At 41.6% G+C, this 26,355-nt stretch overlaps 1 protein-coding gene across 1 annotated transcript in view; it reads right to left on the minus strand.

The window, feature by feature from the left end:
• Window positions 1-26,355, minus strand: part of LOC311113977 (myelin basic protein-like) — a 54,383-nt gene that overhangs the window by 21,646 nt on the left and 6,382 nt on the right. Inside the window, exons 2-3 of the mRNA XM_084157137.1 lie at window positions 13,653-13,711; window positions 3,214-3,307 (exon numbers count right to left, since the gene is read on the minus strand). Coding sequence (XP_084013263.1) covers window positions 3,214-3,307; window positions 13,653-13,697 — 139 coding nt within the window. The 5' untranslated portion in view covers window positions 13,698-13,711. The remainder of the gene's footprint in view (window positions 1-3,213; window positions 3,308-13,652; window positions 13,712-26,355) is intronic.

Here is a 26,355-nt window from a genome sequence, read left to right on the forward strand (position 1 = left end):
GAATGGAAGACCCAGAGTTACTTCTGCTGCAGAGGATAAGTTCATTAGAGTTACCAGCCTCAGAAATTGCAGCCCAAATAAATGCTTCACAGAGTTCAAGTAACAGACACATCTCAACATCAACTGTTCAGAGGAGACTGCGTGAATCAGGCCTTCATGGTTGAATTGCTGCAAAGAAACCACTACTAAAGGACACCAATAAGAAGAAGAGACGTGCTTGGGCCAAGAAACACGAGCAATGGACATTAGACCAGTGGAAATGTGTCCTTTGGTCTGGAGTCCAAATTGGAGTTTTTGGTTCCAACCGCCGTGGCTTTGTGAGAAGCGGTGTGGATGAAAGGATTATCTCTGCATGTGTATTTCCCACCGTAAAGCATGAAGGAGGAGGCGTTATGGTGTGGGGGTGCTTTGCTGGTGACACTGTCTGTGATTTATTTAGAATTCAAGGCACACTTAACCAGCATGGCTACCACAGCATTCTGCAGTGATACGCCATCCCATCTGGTTTGGGTTTAGTGGGACAATCATTTGTTTTTCAACAGGACAATGACCCAACACACCTCCAGGCTGTGTAAGGGCTATTTTACCAAGAAGGAGAGTGCTGCATCAGATGACCTGGCCTCCACAATCCCCCGACCTCAACCCAACTGAGATGGTTTGGGATGAGTCGGACCACAGAGTGAAGGAAAAGCAGCCAACAAGTGCTCAGCATATGTGGGAACTTTTTTGGTTACAACATGATTCCATATGTGTTATTTCATAGTTTTGAAGTCTTCACTATTATTCTACAATGTAGAAAATAGTAAAAATAAAGAAAAACCCTGGAATGAGTAGGTGTGTCCAAACTTTTGACTGGTACTGTATGTCCAAATAATCTGATTTAGAACACTTCTTGGGAAACCTAATCTGCATGTAAAATGTAAACTAACTCACATCAGCATTTCTAAAGTGCACCATTTGCCTCCTTACTGGCAGTCATCTCCATCACTATAGTGAAATTACAGAGTAGCCAACCAGCTAGGACTCTCAGCCAGCTTTCTCTGGCTCTGCTATAACACAATGGATTCTGCCCTCGCCTGTTAGTTTGGAGTACTACGTTTAGGGCACAATAATTGTTTTATACATTTCTTGTATTCTTTTATTTCTACATTTCTTATTTGTCTAGTCATACCCTGGGATGCATCCACGATGTATACAAAATGTGCAAAGCTTTCAATTCACTGTTAGATCAGACAGTCCAAGTAGCCTAGAGGAGATGAAAAACAACCTTATTTTACAGGTCGACAGAGTGCGGAGGGAGGGAACAGGGGATGTACAGTGGGGAAAAAACGTTTTTAGTCAGCCAACAATTGTGCAAGTTCTCCCACTTAAAAAGATGAGAGAGGCCTGTAATTTTCATCATAGGTACACGTCAAATATGACAGACAAATTGAGAAAAGAAAATCCAGAAAATCACATTGTAGGATTTTTTATGAATTTATTTGCAAATTATGGTGGAAAATAAGTATTTGGTCACCTACAAACAAGCAAGATTTCTGGCTCTCACAGACCTGTAACTTATTTTTTAAGAGGCTCCTCTGTCTTCCACTCGTTACCTGTATTAATGGCACCTGATTGAACTTGTTATCAGTATAAAAGACACCTGTCCACAACCTCAAACAGTCACACTCCAAACTCCACTATGGCCAAGACCAAAGAGCTGTCAAAGGACACCAGAAACAAAATTGTAGACCTGCACCAGGCTGGGAAGACTGAATCTGCAATAGGTAAGCAGCTTGGTTTGAAGAAATCAACTGTGGGAGCAATTATTAGGAAATGGAAGACATACAAGACCACTGATAATCTCCCTCGATCTGGGGCTCCACGCAAGATCTCACCCCGTGGGGTCAAAATGATCAGAAGAACGGTGAGCAAAAATCCCAGAACCCAGGATTGGGAGAATGTCATATGGTCAGATGAAACCAAAATATAACTTTTGGTAAAAACTCAACTTGTCGTGTTTGGAGGACAAAGAATGCTGAGTTGCATCCAAAGAACACCATACCTACTGTGAAGCATGGGGGTGGAAACATCATGCTTTGGGGCTGTTTTTCTGCAAAGGGACCAGGACGACTGATCCGTGTAAAGGAAAGAATGAATGGGGCCATGTATCGTGAGATTTTGAGTGAAAACCTCCTTCCATCAGCAAGGGCATTGAAGATGAAACGTGGCTGGGTCTTTCAGCATGACAATGATCCCAAACACACCGTGTTGCCCAGCGACAGCCCCAAAACATCACTGCTCTAGAGGAGATCTGCATGGAGGAATGGGCCAAAATACCAGCAACAGTGTGTGAAAACCTTGTGAAGACTTACAGAAAACTTTTGACCTGTGTCATTGCCACAGGTCAAATGGCCAAGTATTGAGAAACTTTTGTTATTGACCAAATACTTATTTTCCACCATAATTTGCAAATAAATTCATGAAAAATCCTACAATGTGATTTTCTGGATTTTTTTTCCTCATTTTGTCTGTCATAGTTGACGTGTACCTATGATGAAAATTACAGGCCTCTCTCATCTTTTTAAGTGGGAGAACTTGCACAATTGGTGGCTGACTAAATACTTTTTTCCCCCACTGTAGCACTCTTTCCATTACCAGGTTGTGTCACACCCATCACCATTCGCTAAGAATCCCTGGGCTACGGATACCTTATCATCACCCGGCCCCTTCACTGAAATATACTCTGCACTGAGAAATGGGCTGCATTTGTGTTATGCTGTTAATAAGCACTGCTTTTCTCCTGCTGCTGAAAAGCGCATGCAGTCTAAATCATTAAAGAGTAGTGCTTGAAGTGGGCCTGTGGTGACTGGTACAGAGTACCAGCAACTCAAATGTTCTGCTTTAGTACCAGAAACCCTTGCAAAATATTGGCACCCAAGAGTACAAGCACACAAAATGAGTACCGTCCGTCACCTATTTAATTCCACTTGAAGCACTGTTTAAGAGAGCTTTCTGGTGAGGGGCTTTCAGATAAGGCATTTAGGGAACACCTTTTACTACAACCTTTAATCATTATGAAGTGTAGCATAGGAAAAATTATTACTAATCACGACAACCCTTTCCATCTAGTGTAACCGTATGTATTATGGCTGAATTTGCTTTGTGTATGATTATGTTCTTTACCGAAAATTACAAAAACAAAACGATTTCAATAAAAAGAAAACTCCTTACCAAAGACCTCGTCTTGTGATTCGGGTTCTGTCATGGTCTCACCAATGGGTGCTGGTTCTATGGTCTGTTCTGCTTCTGGTTCTGGTGACAAAGGCTTTAAAAGAGAGAGAGCACAAACAGAAAGAGGTGAGCTGAGATACCATGGCAACAGAGCAGAGAGGCTTTTCATTGTCAACCACACGGAGACGAATCTGATATTTGTTTTTGTTGGCTCACCTGAATTATCGCAGCACACAAAAGTCAGACACATTTGCAGTATTTTGGGGACGTGCATATTATCATAAAAGCATTGATAAATGCATTAACTCCCTCTCCTCTAGACACTTACACACCCACACACCTACGCCATTACACACATGTACACTCAGTGTACAAAACATTAAGGACACCATCCTAATATTGAGTTGCACCCCCCACTTTTGCCCTCAGAACAGCCTCACTTCATCGGGGCATGGACTCTACAAGGTGTCGAAAGCATTCCACAGGGATGCTAGCCCATGTTGATTCCAATGCTTCCCACAGTTGTGTCAAGTTGGCTGTATGTCCTTCGGGTGGTGGACCATTCTTGATACACACAGGAAACTGTTTAGCATGAAAAACCCAGCAGCATTGCAGTTCTTGACACACTCAAACCAGTGTGCCTGGCACCTACTACCATACCCCGTTCAAAGGCACTTCAATATTTTGTCTTGCCCATTCACCCTCTGAATGGCACACATACACAATCCATGTCTCAATTGTCTCAAAGCTTAAAAATCCTTATTTAACATGTCTCATCAATAAGGGATCATACATAGCTTTCACCTGGATTCACCTGGTAAGTCTATGTCATGGAAAGAGTAGGTGTCCTTAATGTTTTGTACACTCAGTGTAAATGCACACACAAACACAAAAACACGTGCAAACACACGCACAACAACAAAAGATATTGAAAATATAGAAAATTGGCCCTCGGAAGAAGCTGTTTCCAGGAATCAAGCTCATGGTGTGTTCAGGAAATTATGGTGACTCAGCTGGACTGCGATTGTGTTCTTTTTCAAGCATACCTTGAAGTCAATAGCGTCTTACGTATCCCGTTCTATGAATTCCCATTAAAATGCACCACTGTCTGAGCACTGGTGGTACATTAACTTTACTTTGAATCTTACAATATACTGTATTATTTCCCATTAATCACCATTCAAAACATTTTGAAATCCCCTTTCCAGTCACATTTCCCATCTCCTTCCAAAAAGATAATACCCCTCCTCTCTTCTCTGACTGCTTTTTATCACAAACCGTGGGGGACTTTGAAAACGTGGCTATTTCTACAAAATAGGCCATGCAGCCACATGAGCGGCGGCTTCACCTGCTTGTCACCGTCCGCAGGCAGGAGCTGATGACGTGACTTTGCACCTGCTTATCATAACACAGGGATGATATTTCAATCTTGTTGAGAAGAGCATCCCAGGGGGAGAGGACAGATGGAGGGATGGAGGGAAGCAGCACAGCAGTACAGGCCCCTTGGGCTTCACAGCACGAGATAAGACCAGCCACTCGCACCACAATGACGGGGGAATCAAATTCACCTTTTTGAGGAGGGCCGAGGCGGAGGTTAATGTTAAATCAAGCAGCATAATAGCTACTCTTGATGCAGAAACAGGTAGACTGGGAGAGAATGCAATCTCGACCAGGATCTGTCTGTTCTCTATATTCAGGGGCCTCTTCATATAAAGTATCCTTATCAGTTTCTCCAAGGTTAGACCTATCAGTCTGATATATTGAAATGCTACCATTTGAAAATGTCTGTATCTGATATAATTTGGATGGACCTTCGATTAGAAGTATATAAAAGATGAGCTGGGCCTCCTTTTTTCCATTTGTAGTTTCCGAATGCTTTCTAAGCTCTTATAGTCTGGGGGGATTTGCAGTGCAGTGATTGGAACCTCTCATGACTCGGGAGGAATTTCTTAGAGAGTCAAAGGTCACTGTCTTATCTGTTTCCTATCTGATAGCTGTGGCCTTAAGTGTTTGCGTTCATCCCCGAGAGGAATGGTGAATGGGGACTTGGAGACTTCATCCCACCGATTTCTTCTCGAACAGCAGGATGTGCTCACAATGCAAATGTTCACAATATCTCACAGACCTGCTCACATGAAGTATGATTGCTCACAAGTCCCCCGCCTCAGGCTCATCCAAGACTCTAACCTGAAAAATATAGACTTATTTCAAACCACCCGCAAACAAACTAGTGTATAGGGTAACGAGCCAAAAGTCTTAAGCACCCATGACAAGGCAAATATTGTCACGGTTTCGGCCGAGGCTGCTCCTCCTCCTTGCTCGGGCAGGCTTCGGCGGTCGTCGTCCCCGGAGTACTAGCTGCCACCGTTGTATGTTATCGATGTTCGTTTGGTTTTGTCTTTATTGTACACCTGTTTTCCATTTGGGTTGATTATGTCCCCTATAAGTTTCTCGTTTTGTTAGTCAAGTATTGTGTGTTATTGTTCGCCTGTCATCAGGTGCGGCTCGTCGTTTGTATTTTGTATTTCCTGTCGTCGCACTGTACTGTTTTCGTGCGCTTTGGATTACTTGTGTTTTGCGCATAGTTGCGCATTGTCCGCCTCCTATTTTGTTGAGGCCAGTGTCTCTATATTATTGTGTTCAGTAAAGTCGGTTGGACTTAGATTCTGTGTCCTGCGTGTGACTCCTCCACCACATCCACAGTGACAAATATTGTGGCCACCTAGGAATTCGACATTGGTCTTCGAATAAAAAACAAACAATATTCTATTCCCAAGGGATACTTATAGCCTATAGCTCATCATTACCAAACAAAAAGCCTGGCCTTGACAAAAAGGATGTAGTCGGACTGAGGGATTGTACAACTTCTAATCCGCATCTTGAGGAATATATTTAAAACAGAAAGTAAAGCAATATTGCTGGCCACAGATGAGTGGCAGGAAAAAAACAAAGAAGAATCACATTGAAATTAAACTAAGGATGTTTTATCAGAGTACCAAAATACAATTACTTGAGATAAGTGAAAATGATAGCCCTCAGTGAATTGTACAATTATTAATTGTAATATTAAATTGTCAAAGAGCTGGTAATTGAACAGCATGTATCCCACTTTAATTATGAGTCAAACAAATAAATGTTAAAAAGTATATTCATGCACAAAATGTAATAGGAGTGGTGTCAGTGGTGCTGTGACATTAATGGTGAAAACAAGTATCAGCATCAAGCAATACTAATCTGTACAACTGCAAGCCATCCTAGTCTCATGAATATTACCTAGTCTCTTTCTGCTGTGCTTGTCTGCTGTGTTCGACAGGTCGTCATTGCAAATAAGAATCTGTTCTTAATTGACTTACCTGTAAAAAAGAAAGGTTAAATACAAAATAAATATATCTGCTGTATTTGTCCCTGCGTAGGTCTCCAAATGTGGAATGTATTTGCGTTCTAACTTTCAGTAATATCCGGAGATACTCTCTTTACCTTAAAGGAATGTTGTGGTGAGCTTTTCTTCCTTGTTTCAGAGAGCAGTGAACAGGAATGTTCCTATGGGGCATGATTGCGTAACATGGGGGAGAGCAAGTACACGAAGGGAGCGCTTCTGCTGCTACCCAAGCATGAACAGGTTTGGAACGAATGAGAAGGAGCTATTTACGACCCCCTTAGCTTTAGGGACAGATACTGAACAAACCTGGGTTCAATACAATTTGAAATAATTGCAGATACTTTATCTGTGCTCGATTGCGCTAAACTGGCTTAATGAACCAATAAAAAAGTTCAAAAACTGCAAGCCCCGCCCATTTGGCACTCCAAGGCAGACTAAAGCAAACACTCAAAGTACTTAAACATTTCAAATAGTATTTCAACCCAGATCTACTACTGAACACAATTCCAGTCAGGCAGGAACATGAGCCAGCATGCTGAGCTGAACATGGGAGTCTGTAAGTTACAGTACAACACAGAACAGAACAGAAACTCCTCTCACAGCGGGAGAGCGTGGACAATAGCCTAACTTCAGGACCACTAACTGGGCCTCAGGCTCCCTCCACTGGAGAATGGATTTACACGCCGCCTCTCCTCTTAATCCACAATGAATTTACTCAATACAACATGACTCTTGAAACTGAGAGGAAGCAAATAAGGTGGCATTCAAAATGGCCGAACATGATCAACAGCTCTGGAAGTTGGACATGGATTAGGGTCAATGCATGCTTATCAGACAGAAGATTGGATTCTACTACAGGTCTGATCATGCATTAATTCTCCTCAGACACAACCACGTCTCCCAAATCTGCTTTGTGAGGATGGATAAATAGTCCTATCCCCAATGTACGTGTGTCTCAGTATATGCATAAGGCAAGGGGGGGGGGGTAAATCAGCCATGATACAAGCAGACAGGTTAGTCTATTAAATAACATTACCTGCATAATTTCTGATCCCCTTTTTATCTATTCAGAGGGTGATGGGCAAGACAAAATGTGTAAGTGGCTTTGAACGGGGTATGGTAGTAGGTGCCAGGTGCACCGGTTTGAGTGTGTCAAGAACTGCAACGCTGCTGGGTTTTTCACGCACAACAGTTTTCCGTGTGTATCAAGAATGGTCCACCACCGAAAGGACATCCAGCCAACTTGACACAACTGTGAGAAGCATTTGATTCATCATATGTGACCTCCACTGACTTCTCCAAACATAATGTGGTCCTCTCGCTTCCAAACATAATGTGGTCCTCTCGCTTCCAAACATAATGTGGTCCTCTCGCTTCCAAACAGAATGTGGTCCTCTCGTTGACACAAGGCTGTGTTGACAAAACACCAAGTTCGACTCTCTGATTAATGTGAAGATGACACTGCCAAAGACAGCGGTCAAATGAGCATGCATAAAATGAAATGCATACTACTAAATCATATGAACAGTGTAATACTCTAAATGTATTGTTTATATTGTATACTTTTTGTGTTCAGTCCATTCACTCCACTGAAAATGTAATTAAAAAGGCAATAATTATATTCGGTGCTATTCATTTTTAGCTAGGTTTCCATCCAATTGGCGACAGATTGTGAACAGGGGAACCAATTGAAACCTGTACTTGGCTCACCACTGTGAGTGTGCCTGGGCTCTCATGTTTTTCTTGGTCCCCCAGCAGGCTGGCTGAGTCTGACAGAGCTCCATACAACCTCATCAGCCCCGGGGCAGGTGGCCAGGACAGACACCGTTCAAAAATGCTGTCTTCCCTTTCTTTTTCTCTCTTTTCTTTTCTCCCTCTATCTTTTCTAATTCCATTTTGCAATGTAGGAGGAGAAGGGTGGGGAAAAGTTGATTGCAGCCACAGCTGAATTTTAATGGGGCGCCTATTTTCTCTGCTGTAATTTGAAAATCTGTGACAAATTGACTTCAGCAAGGCGGAGGTTAATTACCTGATGTCGTTAAAGTACATTACTTGCCATTAAAGCCCCCTCTTTCCTCCCCTCCTCCCCACCACGCCGTGCATACAGGAACAATAGGTGGGGTGCAATTTGGGGATTCAGAGAGCGAGACACTGAGAGAAAACAACTCACTTCTTAATACTCTTTGTTCTGTTGAATTACGTGCTTCGCTTTCTGCTTTTTTCAGTGAAGTAGCAGCTCTCAGACCCAACCTGACTGAACACAGTGTTATTGTTAAATAAGCCTCTACTTGTCAGCTATATGCAAAACATATACTGTAGATCAGGTAAGAGTTCAACTATTGGGGATAGATCCAGATTCTCCTCAGTACAGCCCATCTATATTAGCCTAAATATATTTATATGTGTATTCAACACTATGTTTGGGTAAAAATCGAAGTATAAGGCTTGTTTGGATATCAACCTCAATATATGTTCAATTCATCATCACCAATTAACTGCATTACAGTTAAAGATTACTTCAACTTCCACCACCGATTTTTATTTGGCTATCTCTGCTACCACCTTATCCAAACGGGAGTTAACCATTAGCAAAATAAATGTGAAACCCGAATATTTACATAAATATTTACATAAGTATTCAGACCATTTGCTATGAGAGATCCTTGATGAAAACCTGCCCCAGAGCGCTCAGGACCTCAGACTGGGGTGAAGGTTCACCTTCCAACAGGACAACGACCCTAAGCACACAGCCAAGACAAAGCAGAAGTGGCTTTGGAACAAGTCTCTGAATGTCCTTGAGTGGCCCAGCCTGAGCCCAGACTTGAACATCTCTGGTGAGACCTGAAAATAGCTGTGCAGCAACGCTCCCAATCCAATCTGACAGAGCTTGAGAGGATCTGCAGAGAAGAATGGGAGAAACTCCCCAAATACAGGTGTGCCAGCGTCATACACAAGAAGCCTCGAGGCTGTAATCACTGTCAAAGGTGCTTCAACAAAGTACTGAGTAAAGGGTCTGAACAATGTATTTTTTTTAAATGAGCAAACATTTCTAAAAACCTGTTTTTGCTTTGTCATTATGGGGTATTGTGTGTAGATTAATGAGAAAAAAAGGGGTCAAGGGGTCTGAATACTTTCCGAAGGCACTGTATATGTAAATCGGATTATAGTAACCACATTGTGGGCCTGTTAGGAAACAAAAATAACGACGGATTTGACAAGTGTCCACTTTGTTAGATCCGTTGTTTTTTTTATGGCCGCCAATGATGGTGTCCTTGTGCTATCCCCCTTGATCTCTTACCGTATGTATCGAGCAAATGGAATAACACAAGATTAAACCTCCTCAGAAAACTGTTTCATGTATAGGTCTAATTTTGTTTGAGCATGGACCTCTACACTATAAATGTAGACCTTTAAGTTATGCTTTTAACCATAGGTCATTATGACAATTCTTGAGATATAAACATGGAACTCAAATGACACAAACAAAGGTGAGAATGTTGTTTTATCATACGTGTTGTATTCACTACCTACAGTACAAAGCCACCCAAGGACTTACAGACATCAAGCCATAGAAACAGAATCATTACTATTCTCTTTCTATGAGTCAAGCAACCTCACAGCCAAAGGTTTTATCTTCATGTTTATAAAACAACACGCCAGCCTATAGGCTAAGATGAATGACTTCATACACAGTAGTCATCAACACTGATATAATGTCCAGTGTCTTTGAGAGCAAAAGTGTTTGACACACTGTCCCATTTTGATTAGGTGTGTTATACAGCAAACGGTGAGAAGTCAAATGGCTACGTCAAACAAATGTCATCCATCAGCGAGCACAAAGGCTCTATAAGGCTTTGGCTTAATCCAGTTTATTCTACTGAGTGGACAGGACAAACCACAGAGGGCTAACCAGCTTCAGAATGACCACCCAAACACTAGGGCTGGGAATTGCCAGGGACCTCACAACACGATATTATCACGATACTTAGGTGCCGATACGATACAGGATGTATTGCCATTCTATATGTATCTCGATTCTATATGTATCACAATTCTATATGTATTGCGATTCTATATGTATCACGATCCTATATGTATTGCGATTCTATATGAATCGCGATTCGATACTGACATTTTATTGCAATTCGATGTCCCAAACATATTGCTCACTATATGTCTGGTGCAGAGCGACAAGATCGATTTTTTTCAGTCATGGTAATAAAAGTGCTGAAAACATTTGGCTCACCTTTTAAAAAGAAGATGGAGAAAAAGCTTCTCTTTTAGAGAATAAATAGTTGGAGTCATAGAGTCTATATAATATCGTAAAAAATTATATTGCGACGCTCAACTGTACTGATGATACTTTTGACTTTTAAAAGCTTTTTAATGTAATCATTCATGTAGGCTAGTTCAACAGAAAATCATAACAAATTAACTGATGATGGAACTGACAGAAAGGTAAAAGCATCAGTGTTTGAGACATATCAAACATGACATCACTCACTGTGTAGGATGGTTGAGATGAGCTCAACGTCATTGGACAGCTGGGCTCTTTGGGTGGGACTGCTGAATGGGCTCTAGCGGACCATTGGCCCTGAACTAATGATAGTATGAAATTGACCATAAGCTGATTTGTACGAAAAAATACGAAAAATGTATGCACTCACTACTGTAAGTCTCTCTGGATAAGAGCATCTGCTAAATGACAAAAATGTCAAATGTAATTCATAATAATCTGCCCAATAGCTTATTTTGTCTCTGTGTAATGTGTGAGGTGGGTGGGTGGATGGATGTGGGTGACGCGATGGTGAAATTAGCCACTGACATTGAATGGCATAACATAACACATCAGATATCACCATGGCAACATATATGCCCACCAAGAGTTAGGATTTCATTGGTGGGAATAAACGCATCGTGCCATGCAGATCCTGCTTTGTCCCTCACATTTTGATGAACATAACACACAAATGACTCTTCTTGAGTAAGTAACAACACTGTGCCCTCCACAGCTATCCTCATTACAGTTTAATTCTCTATTTTATCATTATGAGCGAGCAGTTTAGCTTGCATACGGGTCCCAACCCATGGTAATGACAAGCAAGGAAATTCAAATTCAATTCTTGCTGAGGTGTAACGACATGGTAATATTCAGAATTAATGTGAGGTGGGAATCAGTCCATCACCGGAAGTGTTCTAATATTAATCAGTGTGTAATTTTAAAAGCCTCGTTCTGATTCTGTGACCCAAACGCCTAACATAACATGGCTATGAATCTGCTGATGAATCAAAAGATACTGTAGATCACATCCAACATTAACCTGAAACGGCCCAGTTATATAACCAGGCTAGGTCCTGAGACATGACCTGACCTTATATAACCTATCATTCTCTCCCTGGGTCTCCAGGCTGACCTGCAGAAGTAGCAGGCAAGCTTTGTCATCAGTGTCCTGACCACCCAGGCACGCTCTGATGCTAGCTAATCAACAACTGCCTGGCAACACCGCCAGTCCAAGACCTGACAAGTCGATGTATCACTCCCGCTGATAAAGAAAGCACCTCTCTCAGGACTGGACTGCCCATAAAGAAAATAATCTCCCCAGAAGCATGGAGAGAGAGGGAAGGAGTGGGGGAAAAGAGAGGGAGTGCAAAAAAGGAGAAGATAGTCTATAGCAGGAGTGTCAAACTCATTTTGCCCCGGGGGCCGCATTCAGACTTCACCAAGGCCTGGAGGTCCCCACTTACAATGTATTATTTTTCCTCGCCGTCAAAAGTTATTAACAATTGTCCTCTATCCATCGCTTTGGAATTTTCTATGCTCCCTGACTGTCTAGGTTTCGTTTCGATGACTTTTAGCAAGCTTGACAGAGTGAAAAGACTATACATTTAGGTCCATTGTCATTTCTACACAGGTTTGTTTCGGTTTTAGTCATTTCAATGTCGATTATTACCAATAAAAACAAAAGGATCAAACTTATCTTACACACAATGCACATCTACAGTATGTGCACTAAAAGCGTATACTGTGTATGTCCTGTAGTGCTGAGCGATTACTATTTTTTGATGTCGGTTTCGGTTCGGTTTTAGAAAAATAATCACATATTTAATATCGGTTTAGATTTTCTTAAACAATAAATGCATTTTGTGGGTTCAATGCTGTAACAACACAGAATAAAATAATTGAAATGGTAGTGACTGCCCATTACTATCACTTATTAGGCTCTAACCATCATTTATTCACATTACTTACAGTAAATAAAATATTTTGGTTGTGTATATTACACATTTGTTTTTAGTATGATGATGATATTATTTCATTAATACAACTCCAATGACTGAGCATTTCTGCATATCACTTATTAATAAACCATCCTTGATTCACATTACTTTAATAAAATATTTAAGTTGTGTATATAAAAAAATACATATTTGATGACTTATTATTTTATTTAAAGTCATTATCTAATCCCTGCTCAGGCAGTAGCAGGCAGCCAGCCATCTATCTCTGTTCCCCAACGAGTCATCCTTCAGGCTAGTAGGCTAGCCTAGCTCGCTAGTTGCCTGCAGTCTGACAAAATCATTATTTCAGCAGTTCTTCAAAGTAGATAAGGCATACTTTTAAGACTGCTAAATAACACCTATCAATCTATTAGATGCATTGTCGGGTAAAGATACCTAAGCAACTGCTCTCTAGTCTCTCTATCGCGCTTCTCCTCAGTGTTTGTCTGCCGGCCCCATAGACAGGCTTGAACCAATGAGAACAGGTAGCTATAGGCGCAATGAATTCTGGTCATTGTAGTTAATTACCACATTTACTGCACTTAACTATGATGAGTTGGACAACATGTCCCAGAGAGTAATCTCTCTAGAGAAATGGCACAAACAGCACGTTGAGCGCACAGAAAAAAAATCACTAAATGGAATTTTAATAATTGAACTGATGTTGGTCAATTACTTCTTTAAAAAACAAAAATAAACCAACATTTTGGTTAATCGCTGAGCACTAGTGTCCTGTGTACTTGCACAAAACCATGCATACACTTCCAACTGAGATGCTTACCTTGCTCTCCAGCTGTGGCTCCCGTTTTCCTAGATGCTGTCCCATGTTGTCAACAGAGACTGAGGAGAAAAGAGAAGAATGGCATCAGACCCATCTGGAAATACAACACTCCTTTAAATCAGAGACTCTCTGTCGGTTTCAGTGTTAGCAGAGCTGACATTAAAAAAGAGAAACAATACTTCATAAATCACAGTAAAGTAAGACCACTGTTGTACAGCAACACAATATCTTCAAAGGTTGAACTTAGGTTGAACTTAAAGTTAAGGCTCGCACACATCGCACTAAATGTGGATCCAGCGTTCATCTGCAGATCGTTAAGCGCATTGTGTTTTAGGGACCACTCACTGTAGACATCTGACTGTCAACATTTTTCACACGATTCTACATGTAAAATTGGTGCGCACTCAGTTCGCAATTTACGTTCAGAGGTGCTAAATACTCTTGGCCAGCAAATGCTATTGGTGTGTCTGAGCCCTTAGATTAGTTATTACATTGGGGATGCCAATAGGGGTGCACGAACATGCTAATTGTTCATTTGCCCCCCATAATGCTAATGATAAACAATAAAACAAACCCAAATCTCAGAGTCCATAAACGACTTGATCTATCTACATACCCATCTATCTACCTACCCATCTATCTACCTATCTATCTATCTATCTATCTATCTATCTATCTATCTATCTATCTATCTATCTATCTATCTATCTATCTATCTATCTATCAATCAGATGGGGTAAATGTGCCATTTGGGTGGGCTTTTAAGAGAGAGAGGCAATGAGGAGGAAGGAGATAGGGGGCTAAGAAGATAGAGATAGAAAAAGAGAGAATAGAGTCAGTTGGAGCAATGGAGAGAGCGAGAGAGAGCCAGAAAGACAGTGAGTAAAAGGGAAATGAAGAAGAAGGGAATGAGAGCGAGACTGGTTTAATTGCACACAACAAATTAAAAAGTCTTAGCTAGCTACTGCAGTCGTGTCTCGCTGCCAATCAGCCTGTTGTCGACAATCACACACACGGAGTGAAATCAGATTGACTTTTAATCAAATCCAGAGCAGCAGAAGCTCCAGAATGCCTCAATTCCCCTGCGCTAGAGAGGCAGCAGGGCCTCGGTAAAGCAATAACTACATTGCAAAGAGAATGCTTCAATCTTCCTGCTAGCCAGCCACAACCCTGAATGTGTAGCCAAGATTCAAACCTTCCACCTCAGTATATGCATGCAGGTTATAAGCAAGGTGGCATCACCTTGATTGTGTTGTTTGGTACGGTTCAACTCCACTATAGATGCAGTTCCCCACACCTCCCAACCATTATCTCACACCACACAACTTCTGCACTCCCTGCTGTCTTCTACTATATTCATTGCACATGAGAGGATGAATTCTGATTAATTGTATATATTATTTGTATTATTGAATATTCAAACATACAATCTACCTGCAGTGAAGCCGCTCAACATTTACATGACATTCAGTCATCTAACCAGGGTCTAGTGCCCCGCCCAAGGGCACGTCGACAGATCTCAAAGTCAAAACGGAGACCCGAAACAGCGACCTATCAGCCACCTGACCAAGCTCCCAACCGCCAGGCCACCAACCATCCCATACCCCCACATTTTTTGTTGTTGTGAAAAATAAATACAAATAAAAAACAACCTCTCCCTCCATTCCCCACCCCACGCCACCGTCCCCCCAATGCACAAACTACCAACAAAATTAACAAAAGAGAAAAAAAGAGAAAAACAAAGGAAAACAACAACAGATAACAACAATGCAAAAACAAAAGACATCAAGGAAAACAAAAATCTAAACAGCAAGGCCAACTGTATACGTTTCTGTGCATGTGTGACACTATTTACATGTGTGTGTGTATATGCATGTGTACATGCGTACAAGCATCAGCCTCAGGCAAACAGGCATTGGATGTAACAGTGTTGCCCCTCAATGTGTCATTCAAAACGTACATTTGTTTTGACTTTTTTTTAAACGTTTATCTTTGACCATTGTCATTGTCATTCTATCCCCGGCCCAGCAACTCCACTCCCACTTGTCTCCAGTTCCACATCCCAACCCTCAGTTTCCTATCCCACCTATGTCTGCTGGCCACCCTCTTCAGATTTCTACGTGCCATATATCTTTCAACTATGCTGTGATGTTTAACATACAATTTGAATCTATCTAATCGAATAGAATCCACAGATTGCGAGTTGAAGATAAATATTTTTACTAAGAGTATTAGTATCAAATCAAAACAAATGTTATTGGTCACATACACATATTTAGCAGATGTTATTGCAGGTGTAGCGAAATGCTTGTGTTCCTAGCTCCAACAGTGCAGTAGTATCTAACAATTCACAACAATACACAAATCTAAAAGTAAAAGAATGGAATTAAGAAATATAAAAATATTAGGCCGATTAATGTCGGAGTGGCATTGACTAAAATACAGTAGAATATAATACAGTATATAGATATGAGATGAGTAAAGCAGTATGTAAACATTATTAAAGTGACTTGTGTTCCATTATTAAAGTGGCCAGTGATTCCATGTCTATGTATATAGGGCAGCAGCCTCTAAGGTGCAGGGTTGAGTAACCGGGTGGTAGCCGGCTAGTGATGGCTATTTAACAGTCTGATGGCCTTGAGATAGAAGCTGTTTTTCAGTCTCTCGGTCCCAGCTTTGATGCACCTGTACTGACCTCGCCTTCTGGATGATAGCGGGGTGAACAGGCCGTGACTCAGGTGGTTGATGTCCTTGATGATCTTTTTGGCCTTCCTGTGACCTCGGGTGCTGTAGGTGTCCTGGAGGGGAGGCAGTGTGCCCCCGGTGATGCGTTGGGCAGAACGCACCATCCTCTGGAGAGCCCTGCGGTTGCGGGCGGTGCAGTTGCCGTACCAGGCGGTGATACAGCCCGACAGGATGCTCTCAATTGTGCATCTGTAAATGTTTCTGAGGGTATTAAGGGCCAAGTCAAATTTCTTCAGCCTCCTGAGGTTGAAGAGGTGCTATTGCGCCTTCTTCACCACACTGTCTGTGTGGGTGGACCATTTCAGATTGTCAGTGATGTGTACGCAGAGGAACTTTAAGCTTTCCACCTTCTCCACTGCGGTCCCGTCGATGTGGATAGGGGCGTGCTCCCTCTGCTGTTTCCTGAAGTCCACGATCAGCTCTTTCGTTTTGTTGACGTTGAGGGAGAGGTTATTTTCATGGCACCACTCCGCCAGGGCCCTCACCCCCTTCCTGTAGGCTGTCTCGTCCTTGTTGGTATTCAGGCCTACTACTGTTGTGAATCAGGCCTACTACTCTCTCCAGATCTCCCAACAATGCAATTTCTAGGGTCAATTCTAGATTCCTGTTATGCTTTTTCAGCCATTCCTGAACCTGAGACCAGAAACAGTCTAGATGAGGGCAATACCAGAACAAATAGTCTATTGATTCTGTATCCTCACAACAAAATCTACAGAGCTGCGATGATAGTATGCCCCAAATATTCAACATTTTGTTGGTGGCAAGAATTCTGTACAATAATTTTAGCTGAAAGGCACAAAGTCTTGAATCTTGCGTCATTTTATATATCAACTCATACACCCTGTGCCATGTAATGGGTACATCAAAAATCTATTCCCAGCAATCTGTATGGCACAGCTGTCAACATCCTGGTCCTCAAATGAAACTGGTATACTTTCCTATTTATGTTATTTTTGTTCCTCCGCCAGTTATGATCCTTTATATTGGGCAGACAGACCAGTTCCCTACCTCCTCCCGCTGCCACCTGCCTCCTCCATTTTTGGGGTAATGCTTTAATCAGTTGGTTGTAATCTTGGATTGAGCAGACCTTCCCATACAATTCCGATAACTCCATGAAAGATGTAACTCTACCATTCCAATTTACAATATCATTTAAAAACAAAATACCCTTTACCATAAATACAGGTATTTTATCAACCAGCACATTTGAGTTCAATCACAATATTTGTTCTATCTTTTCTGGGGAATGAAATTGAAATTGTAACCAGCTCTGCAATGCCTGTTTGAAAAAGAGATACTTTGACCAAGGTTTCATTTTATTCATTAATCGAAAATGAGACATGGCAATCTGCACAATGGCAAAAAGGCATGAGCTTTTCTTAGTAATCTACTTGAGAACCATTTTGGGTTAAAGTAAAACTTTTGTATAAGTGAAGCTTTTAGAGAGAGGTTTAGTGCTTTTATATGTAATAATCTCAACCCACCCAGTTCATATTCATTATATAAATAGGCACGCTTTATCTTGTCATAATTAAGTTTTAGTCCAGAGAGGCCAGAAAATAATTAAGAAATAAGATATATTGGATTGTATTAAATCAATTGGATATGTCTCCTGTAATAACATTGACCCAATTGACAAAGTAATGGAGAATAAATCCTGCATCAATGCCCCAATCTCATTTTTACTTCAACCAAAGGTCAGTATCTTAAAGCACACATCCTCCCTCATGCCCAAAGCAAATTACCACATGAAACATTGAGCAGAACAGTCTAGAATTAGAGACGAAGCCGTGACCTGTGCTGCTGATGAAACTTTTCTCATTGTTCTGGAAGCAGGGGAGCGCTGTTTACCGTACATGTCAAATTCAGATAATATACTTCCGGTGTCTCAGAGAGCGAGATCAAAATTAAAAAAGCACTGAGCGTGGTGCCCACAATATACATGATATAGCATTTGATTATATCACAAATCTCGGGCCCTGTACCCAAGGGGGTTCACACAGCACTACGCACTGTTGATCCTAACAACTGAGGGACACTTTTGGACAATGAAATGAGCATGCTGCAACACTTAATTTCCTTTTAATGGCATTGAGTGAATCCGAGATTTGATCCCTGTGTGCTGGGAGCTATGATGCATTTTTGTTACATTGTCTTTTGTTGGGACTGAATGCAGTCCTACTCATGTGTGATAGTAGCCTACACAGTATGAGAGATGAGATGGTTCTGTCACATGGGGCTTCAAATGGGTTCTGATATCATTCTGTACTAGGGAGCTGTTTCCATTGGCTTTAGCATTCACAGTAGGGGGGGGAAACAGGCTTTATTTTACCTCTGCATAAATGCACTGATCTGCACTAGAAATAGGCCTACTTAAGGTGCAATCTGTGATTGATACATCAATGTTGGGACTTTTAAATTAATGATATATAGTATACTCATTGATTATTGAAGAATATAACTCATAAATACCTCATGAGCTTAGTTCAACTGTCATACCCCGTCAGAACGCAAAATATAAGCTTGTTTTACTCCAATGTTTGTAAACAATGTAAATGTAAACAACCACTCTAAGGCCTCAAAACATGGTAAAACTATAATTTGTATTAAATGGATGGTCGGTCCTTGAATCCAGAGCTCTGTCTATGAATTCCAGAGTGGTTACTTTGTTCCAGCCCCATCCCTCAGCTTTTTCCCAAAACAGTGGCGGAGAGATGCCTTATTATTATTATTTGAACTGCAGATTGCCCCTTTAATAATCACAATATTGCAGCAGCAACAATCTCGTAACTTTTATTTTACGATTACCATGTAGCGGATGTGATTATAAATGTGTTTAAAGTATTGGGCGGGAAAATGTGATGCATGCGAAACAACCTTTTCTCATGGACATCATAAAAGAAAGTTACAAGATGATTACCTCTGCAATATAGTGAGTTTACCTACAGTACAGTGGGGGAAAAAAGTACATTGTAGGATTTTTAATGAATTTATTTGCAAATTATGGCGGAAAATAAGTATTTGGTCAATAACAAAAGTTTCTCAATACTTTGTTATATACCCTTTGTTGGCAATGATACAGGTCAAACGTTTTCTGTAAGTCTTCACAAGGTTTTCACACACTGTTGCTGGTATTTTGGCCCATTCCTCCATGCAGATCTCCTCTAGAGCAGTGATGTTTTGGGGCTGTCGCTGGGCAACACGGACTTTCAACTCCCTCCAAAGATTTTCTATGGGGTTGAGATCTGGAGACTGGCTAGGCCACTCCAGGACCTTGAAATGCTTCTTACGAAGCCACTCCTTCGTTGCCCGGGCGGTGTATTTGGGATCATTGTCATGCTGAAAGACCCAGCCACGTTTCATCTTCAATGCCCTTGCTGATGGAAGGAGGTTTTCACTCAAAATCTCACAATACATGGCCCCATTCATTCTTTCCTTTACACGGATCAGTCGTCCTGGTCCCTTTGCAGAAAAACAGCCCCAAAGCATGATGTTTCCACTCCCATTCTTCACAGTAGGTATGGTGTTCTTTGGATGCAATTCAGCATTCTTTGTCCTCCAAACACGACGAGTTGAGTTTTTACCAAAAAGTTCTATTTTGGTTTCATCTGACCATATGACATTCTCCCAATCCTCTTCTGGATCATCCAAATGCACTCTAGCAAACTTCAGACGGGCCTGGACATGTACTGGCTTAAGCAGGGGGACACGTCTGACACTGCAGGATTTGAGTCCCTGGCGGCGTAGTGTGTTACTGATGGTAGGCTTTGTTACTTTGGTCCCAGCTCTCTGCAGGTCATTCACTAGGTCCCCCCGTGTGGTTCTGGGATTTTTGCTCATCGTTCTTGTGATCATTTTGACCCCACGGGGTGAGATCTTGCGTGGAGCCCCAGATCGAGGGAGATTATCAGTGGTCTTGTATGTCTTCCATTTCCTAATAATTGCTCCCACAGTTGATTTCTTCAAACCAAGCTGCTTACCTATTGCAGATTCAGTCTTCCCAGCCTGGTGCAGGTCTACAATTTTGTTTCTGGTGTCCTTTGACAGCTCTTTGGTCTTGGCCATAGTAGAGTTTGGAGTGTGACTGTTTGAGGTTGTGGACAGGTGTCTTGTATACTGATAACAAGTTCAAACAGGTGCCATTAATACAGGTAACGAGTGGAGGACAGAGGAGCCTCTTAAAGAAGAAGTTACAGGTCTGTGAGAGCCAGAAATCTTGCTTGTTTGTAGGTGACCAAATACTTATTTTCCACCATAATTTGCAAATAAATTCATAAAAAATCCTACAATGTGATTTTCTGGAATTTTTTTCCTCAATTTGTCTGTCATAGTTGACGTGTACCTATGATGAAAATTACAGGCCTCTCTCATCTTTTTAAGTGGGAGAACTTGCACAATTGGTGGCTGACTAAATACTTTTTCCCCCCACTGTATATACAGTATAGAGCAGATTAGTGCATTTTTGGTTTAAGGGGGAAGATTATGAACAGTAGAGTACAAAGCAGCATCTTGATAGCCATTCAAATACAAATAAAATATGTATTTCAGATCCAGAGCCAAAAACTCCCCCTTTGTTGCTACGGGCCTTTTTGGAAGCTCACCTTTTTGGAAGGTATGGCAACTGCTTGGCCTCTGACCGCAAGGCACTACAGAGGGTAGTGCGTACGGCCCAGTACATCACTGGGGCAAAGCTCCCTGCCATCCAGGACCTCTATACCAGGCGGTGTCAGAGGAAGGCCCTCAAAATTTTCAAAGACTCCAGCCACCCTAGTCATAGACTGTTCTCTCTGCTACCGCACGGCAAGCGGTACCGGAGTGCCAAGTCTAGGTCCAAAAGACTTCTCAACAGCTTCTACCCCCAAGCCATAAGACTCCTGAACAGCTAATCATGGCTACCCGGACTATTTGCACTGCCCCCCCACCCCATCCTTTTTACGCTGCTGCTACTCTGTTAAGTATTTATGCATAGTCACTTTAACTCTACCCACATGTACATATTACCTCAACTACCTCAACTAGCCGGTGCCCCCGCACATTGACTATGCAACGGTACCCCCCTGTATATATAGCCTCCCTACTGTCACTTTATTTTACTGTATATATAGCCTCCCTACTGTCACTTTATTTTACTTCTGCTCTTTTTTTCTCAACACTTTTTTGTTGTTGTTTTATTCTTACTTTTTTGTTTAAAATAAATGCACTGTTGGTTAAGGGCTGTAAGTAAGCATTTCACTGTAATGTCTGCACCTGTTGTATTCGGCGCATGTGACCAATAAAATTTGATTTGATTTGATTTGATCCCACCACCACAGCAACTGTCTGTCATCTTGAGAACAGTGGCGGCTCCTGAAAAAATTCTCAGGAGGGGCAATTTTTCTGATGATTTAGGTGACCTACACACATTTAAAAAAAGATATGTCCAGCAACAACATGAAGACAGGGGCAGCATATAAGTCAATACCAGAAGCATTTATTGACTGATCTCAAAAGTGTTGGCTTACCAGGGTTGGTGGAGCCCTCAGTTTCATCTTTGCCTCGCAAAGCTAACTCAAACACTCCGCAAAACTTCACACACTGGATTAGCCGGCTGAGGATGTGGCGGTTCTTGCTAATGTCGTAGTAAATATATTTGTTATAGTGAATATGGAATATGATATGTTGAGTAAAATGTTGTGCTAAGATCTATTTAGGTCAGGAGCTGGTTATAAGTTCTGTTCCTATCCAATAACAATGGACAAAAGGGTCCTATCTTGTCAGCCTTGTCAGCAGGTGGCCAAGGACAACACCCACGCCATAGGCCTCTCAGTTCTTCCAACTCACGAGTTCTTGCTCTGAGGACACACACACACACAAACACACACACACACACATCATCACTGTTAAACACACACACACACACACACACATCATCACTGTTAAACACACACACACACACACACACACACAAATCCCCTCTCTTAGGCTGAACATTTGAAGACAGAGAACCCGACTCAGAGCCAATGCAACAGTGACAGTAGCCTGCAGGGGACCTCGCCCAACTCATCAGGACCAATCAGAAGATCAGAACTACTAGATTGAACCTACTTCATTTATTGCATAAAATGTCTGCACACAATGTTTCGGGGCTCTCTTCAGATAATAATAATAATAATAATAATAATAATAATATGCCATTTAGCAGACGCTTTTATCCAAAGCGACTTACAGTCATGCGTGCATACATTTTTGTGTATGGGTGGTCCCGGGGATCGAACCCACTACCTTGGCGTTACAAGCACCATGCTCTACCAGCTGAGCTACAGAAAGTGGATACTCATGGATGCGCATTGCAATTGTAAAATGTCAACACAATTGGAGACACCACGTCATTTTTGGAGACATGTTATTGACAGTAAACTATTGTAGATGCGACTGCTAACTAACTAAAACATTTTAGCTGGCTAGCTAATCATCTTAGCTAAATGTGGGGCAAACAATTCAGTTATTTACCGTTAATTTGAGGGATTGGGGTGAAAGAAATCGAGTTACATAGTGATACTTTACGATATACTGTATTGACAATATCGCAATATTTTAGCGCTAGTTGGCTGTACCTGCACCAAAACACCATTATTGTTCCTTCATAGCTTGTTCTCAATCTTTTCACATTGGGAGCCAATTTGTTTTCAGCACTTTTATTTCCATGACTGATCAAAACTCGTTCTCATGGCTTTCTGATCCCTCTGCAACAGACATATGGTGCGCAATAAAATCACAGTATCGAATCGCAATACGTATAGAATCATGAGACTCGCAATGCTGATGCATATATCTTATCGTGAGGTTCCTGGCAATTCCCAGCCCAAGTTCATTTGCCACAACAAATCTCTTCGCTAGCAAACGCGATGTCTTCTCCAAAACGGCAATGTGTCTCCAGCAATGTTTACTTTTTTGACGTTCTATGGCATCTCCACTTTCCAAGCATATATGACCACATGTAATATTTTGGTAAGTGATGCAAATAGTGAACTATGTAGGGCCAGGATGTAAAATATATGTAGCTGCAGCAATTTCTCTTATCTGATATGGTAAGTAATGGGGCTTAATTTATAGCTCCCTAAGAGTTTGACGAACGGGTCCGTGAACGCGATTCCAGATATATTTACCTCTGAATAAACTGCCTTTATTACACCATATCCACATCCAGTAAACTTGTGATTATCAACACTAACCTCATCGTTGTGGCGGCGGACAGCTAGCCTGTATCCCTCGTCATCCAGTTGAGTGAGTGGCAATGTCTTTTTTCGTTCGTACCAATTTTTGGAAAATCCTCGGGTGTAGGACTTTCCGCCTTTAGTAGAAACCTGTTGAATTATTAAATTTGGTCTGGGAGGTCCTAATTGTTTCGTTGCCAATTTATCTTCATTTGTTCGCCGACAAAAAGGAACTTCTTTCAAACAATCCACTCTTTTCTCAGTTACGTTCATGGTTACGTAACGTATGACGAAAGCGCGTAAGTGCAAGCCCACAGACACCCATTGAGATTGTATTGAAGGCTCTGAAATTTGAAAAAAATAGATTTTACATGGGAGTCTATGACAGAAGTTCTGGGCGATTTTCAATCTGACTGAAATCGCCCCAAAAGGGGGTGGAGCCATTTGAAGCACGACTTTAGCCTGATTCGACATTTAGTGGCAGTGTGGCACTGTGGCAGATCAGACGTATAGATTACAACACTGATAACTACTGTTGCCGTGATATAATTGATTAGAAAAAAAATCCCTTCCTTTTCCCGTTTGGCAGTGCGTCGCCCATATCGCCCTATTGAACAGGCCGTCCCTGCTTGAGAACATCTCCATTTTCGAACAGACAGGTGAGATTAAAAGCAGCCATGATGCCTGAGCTATGGGTGATAGATTTATACAGAAAGAACAGTTCAGCAGACTGCTGAAAGCAAAGAGAGAAGGAATGTCAACAGCAGAGATGTTACACTGCAGAGAGTTGACAGGGATGGACTCTTAAGACCTTTTCATACATATTTGAGGGGTGTATGTGAGTTGCTCTGTGAATTCAACTTTTCCCTTCAAAACAAAAAGAGGTCTTAGCAGATCAGAGTAGCCTGGTGATGGTTCCCTTGTCCCTTTAAAGGGTGAAAAATATATCATCACAATAGTTGGCAAGAGGAATATTCAAAGAGAAGTACTGTAGTTTTACTTTATAGTACACTTGAGCATGGTCTTTTCTGATTCCTAAGAATTTTACTACATTTTACTACAAAACGGAATACATGTTGGCTTCAGCATTAATCTACTGTTACTAACAGAAAATCACATACTTTGTACAACTGCCATATAGCCTAAGCTTTGGCTAGCTCAGCTCTCTTATGGCGCAAGGTCCTGAAACAAGTTTTAATCCTTTCTTAAAACAACACTCTCTGGAGTGAGAGGGCTCAATCATGTAAGCATGGTTAAGTAGTTTAGTAGCTATAGCCAAGAAAAAGACCAACAACTAGGCTAGATGAAAATGTATTGCAGAAAACTAATTGACAAGACTAGCAAACCAAAGTAAGACGCCGACCCTACAGTGCTGTGAACAAGACCACCTTTCCAGTAACCACACTGACAATGTGTCAACATTCTTCCCAAGGTTGTCAGTGTGAGAAACTCTGTGAACGTATTATCTGCAAGATTCTGGGAAACCAGAATAACATCCAGAGAATATCTATGTCACAAAGAGCGGTGAGAGGATACAGTAACTGGCCTTCCGATATGAGGTTTCCCTCACAAAAATATTACACAACCACAGCGGGAGCCTGCGAGGACTTGCAAAACATGGGCGTTGCATAACACTAAAAGAAACATCTATGCTGTAATTAAACTTCTACACAGCAGCTTCCAATCCAACAAAAGATGCTCTGTTCCTTGCCTTGCCTTCTTGCACATAGGCCTCTATAAGATTGTATGACTCAAACACTTTGCAAATCAATGGGGGGTGGACTACAGGCAGGGGAAGAGAACATACAGAGACTGAGAGACACAGTGGATGAGAATGTTAAGGGAGAAGCATATAGGTCTCACACACACACACACACACACCCCCCCCCCCCCCTCTGGGGACATGAACTTTGCCTATTCTATTTGAAGGTTGTATGGGAGATACAGCACCAGGGCGGCATGCTAATTATAGGCCGACCCTCCTCACATATAGGCCAGCACTCACAGTACTGCAGCACTCAGAGCCATCAGTGCATATGAGCAATTATCTATATTCCCTCTGACTGTAAGTTCTGCTTGTGTGATTACTCTGCTGCTGTCTGTTACCTAGGGCCAGGAGACTCAATTACTCTGAAAATCTAACTAAAATATTTGGATTTGGTCTGGAAATACCTCATACACTTTTCCTCATATGAACAGACTGACTTCTGACTTGGTTGCCCATCTACTGTCAGTTGGTTGTTTGTCTTATAGCTAGTAGTTAGTGTTTTTATTTAATACTAGTCCCATAAGAAATGGGGAGTTTGTTTATTATGAATGTTCATGCTCTATCCAGGGAGGATGTAAATGACTGCTCTCCCATAGCGTAAGAGAGGAGAGCTCATCATTTTTAACACGTACCAACTCGGAGATAAAGGCATCACAGCTCAATTCATAAGCCATACCTCCATATCTCCATCTGAGAGTGATGGTTTTAAGTATCAACAGAAAAAGCAATCTTCCTTCTCTACAGTGAGAAACGGATACATAACTATTCATTTCTTCTACTTCCCAACCTGCGAGACTGAAATGGATATTACTTCCCTGCAACATAAATCACCCTTTAGGGATAAACAGCTATTGTGGACCTCTGTAGCTCAATTGGTAGAGCATGGCGCTTGTAACGCCAAGGTAGTGGGTTTGATCCCCGGGACCACACATATACGTTAAAATGTATGCACACATGACTGTAAGTCGCTTTGGATAAAAGCGTCTGCTAAACGGCA

This window comes from Coregonus lavaretus (genome assembly GCF_964263955.1).
Source record: "Coregonus lavaretus genome assembly, chromosome: 3".
In the NCBI taxonomy this organism is placed as follows: Eukaryota; Metazoa; Chordata; class Actinopteri; order Salmoniformes; family Salmonidae; genus Coregonus; species Coregonus lavaretus.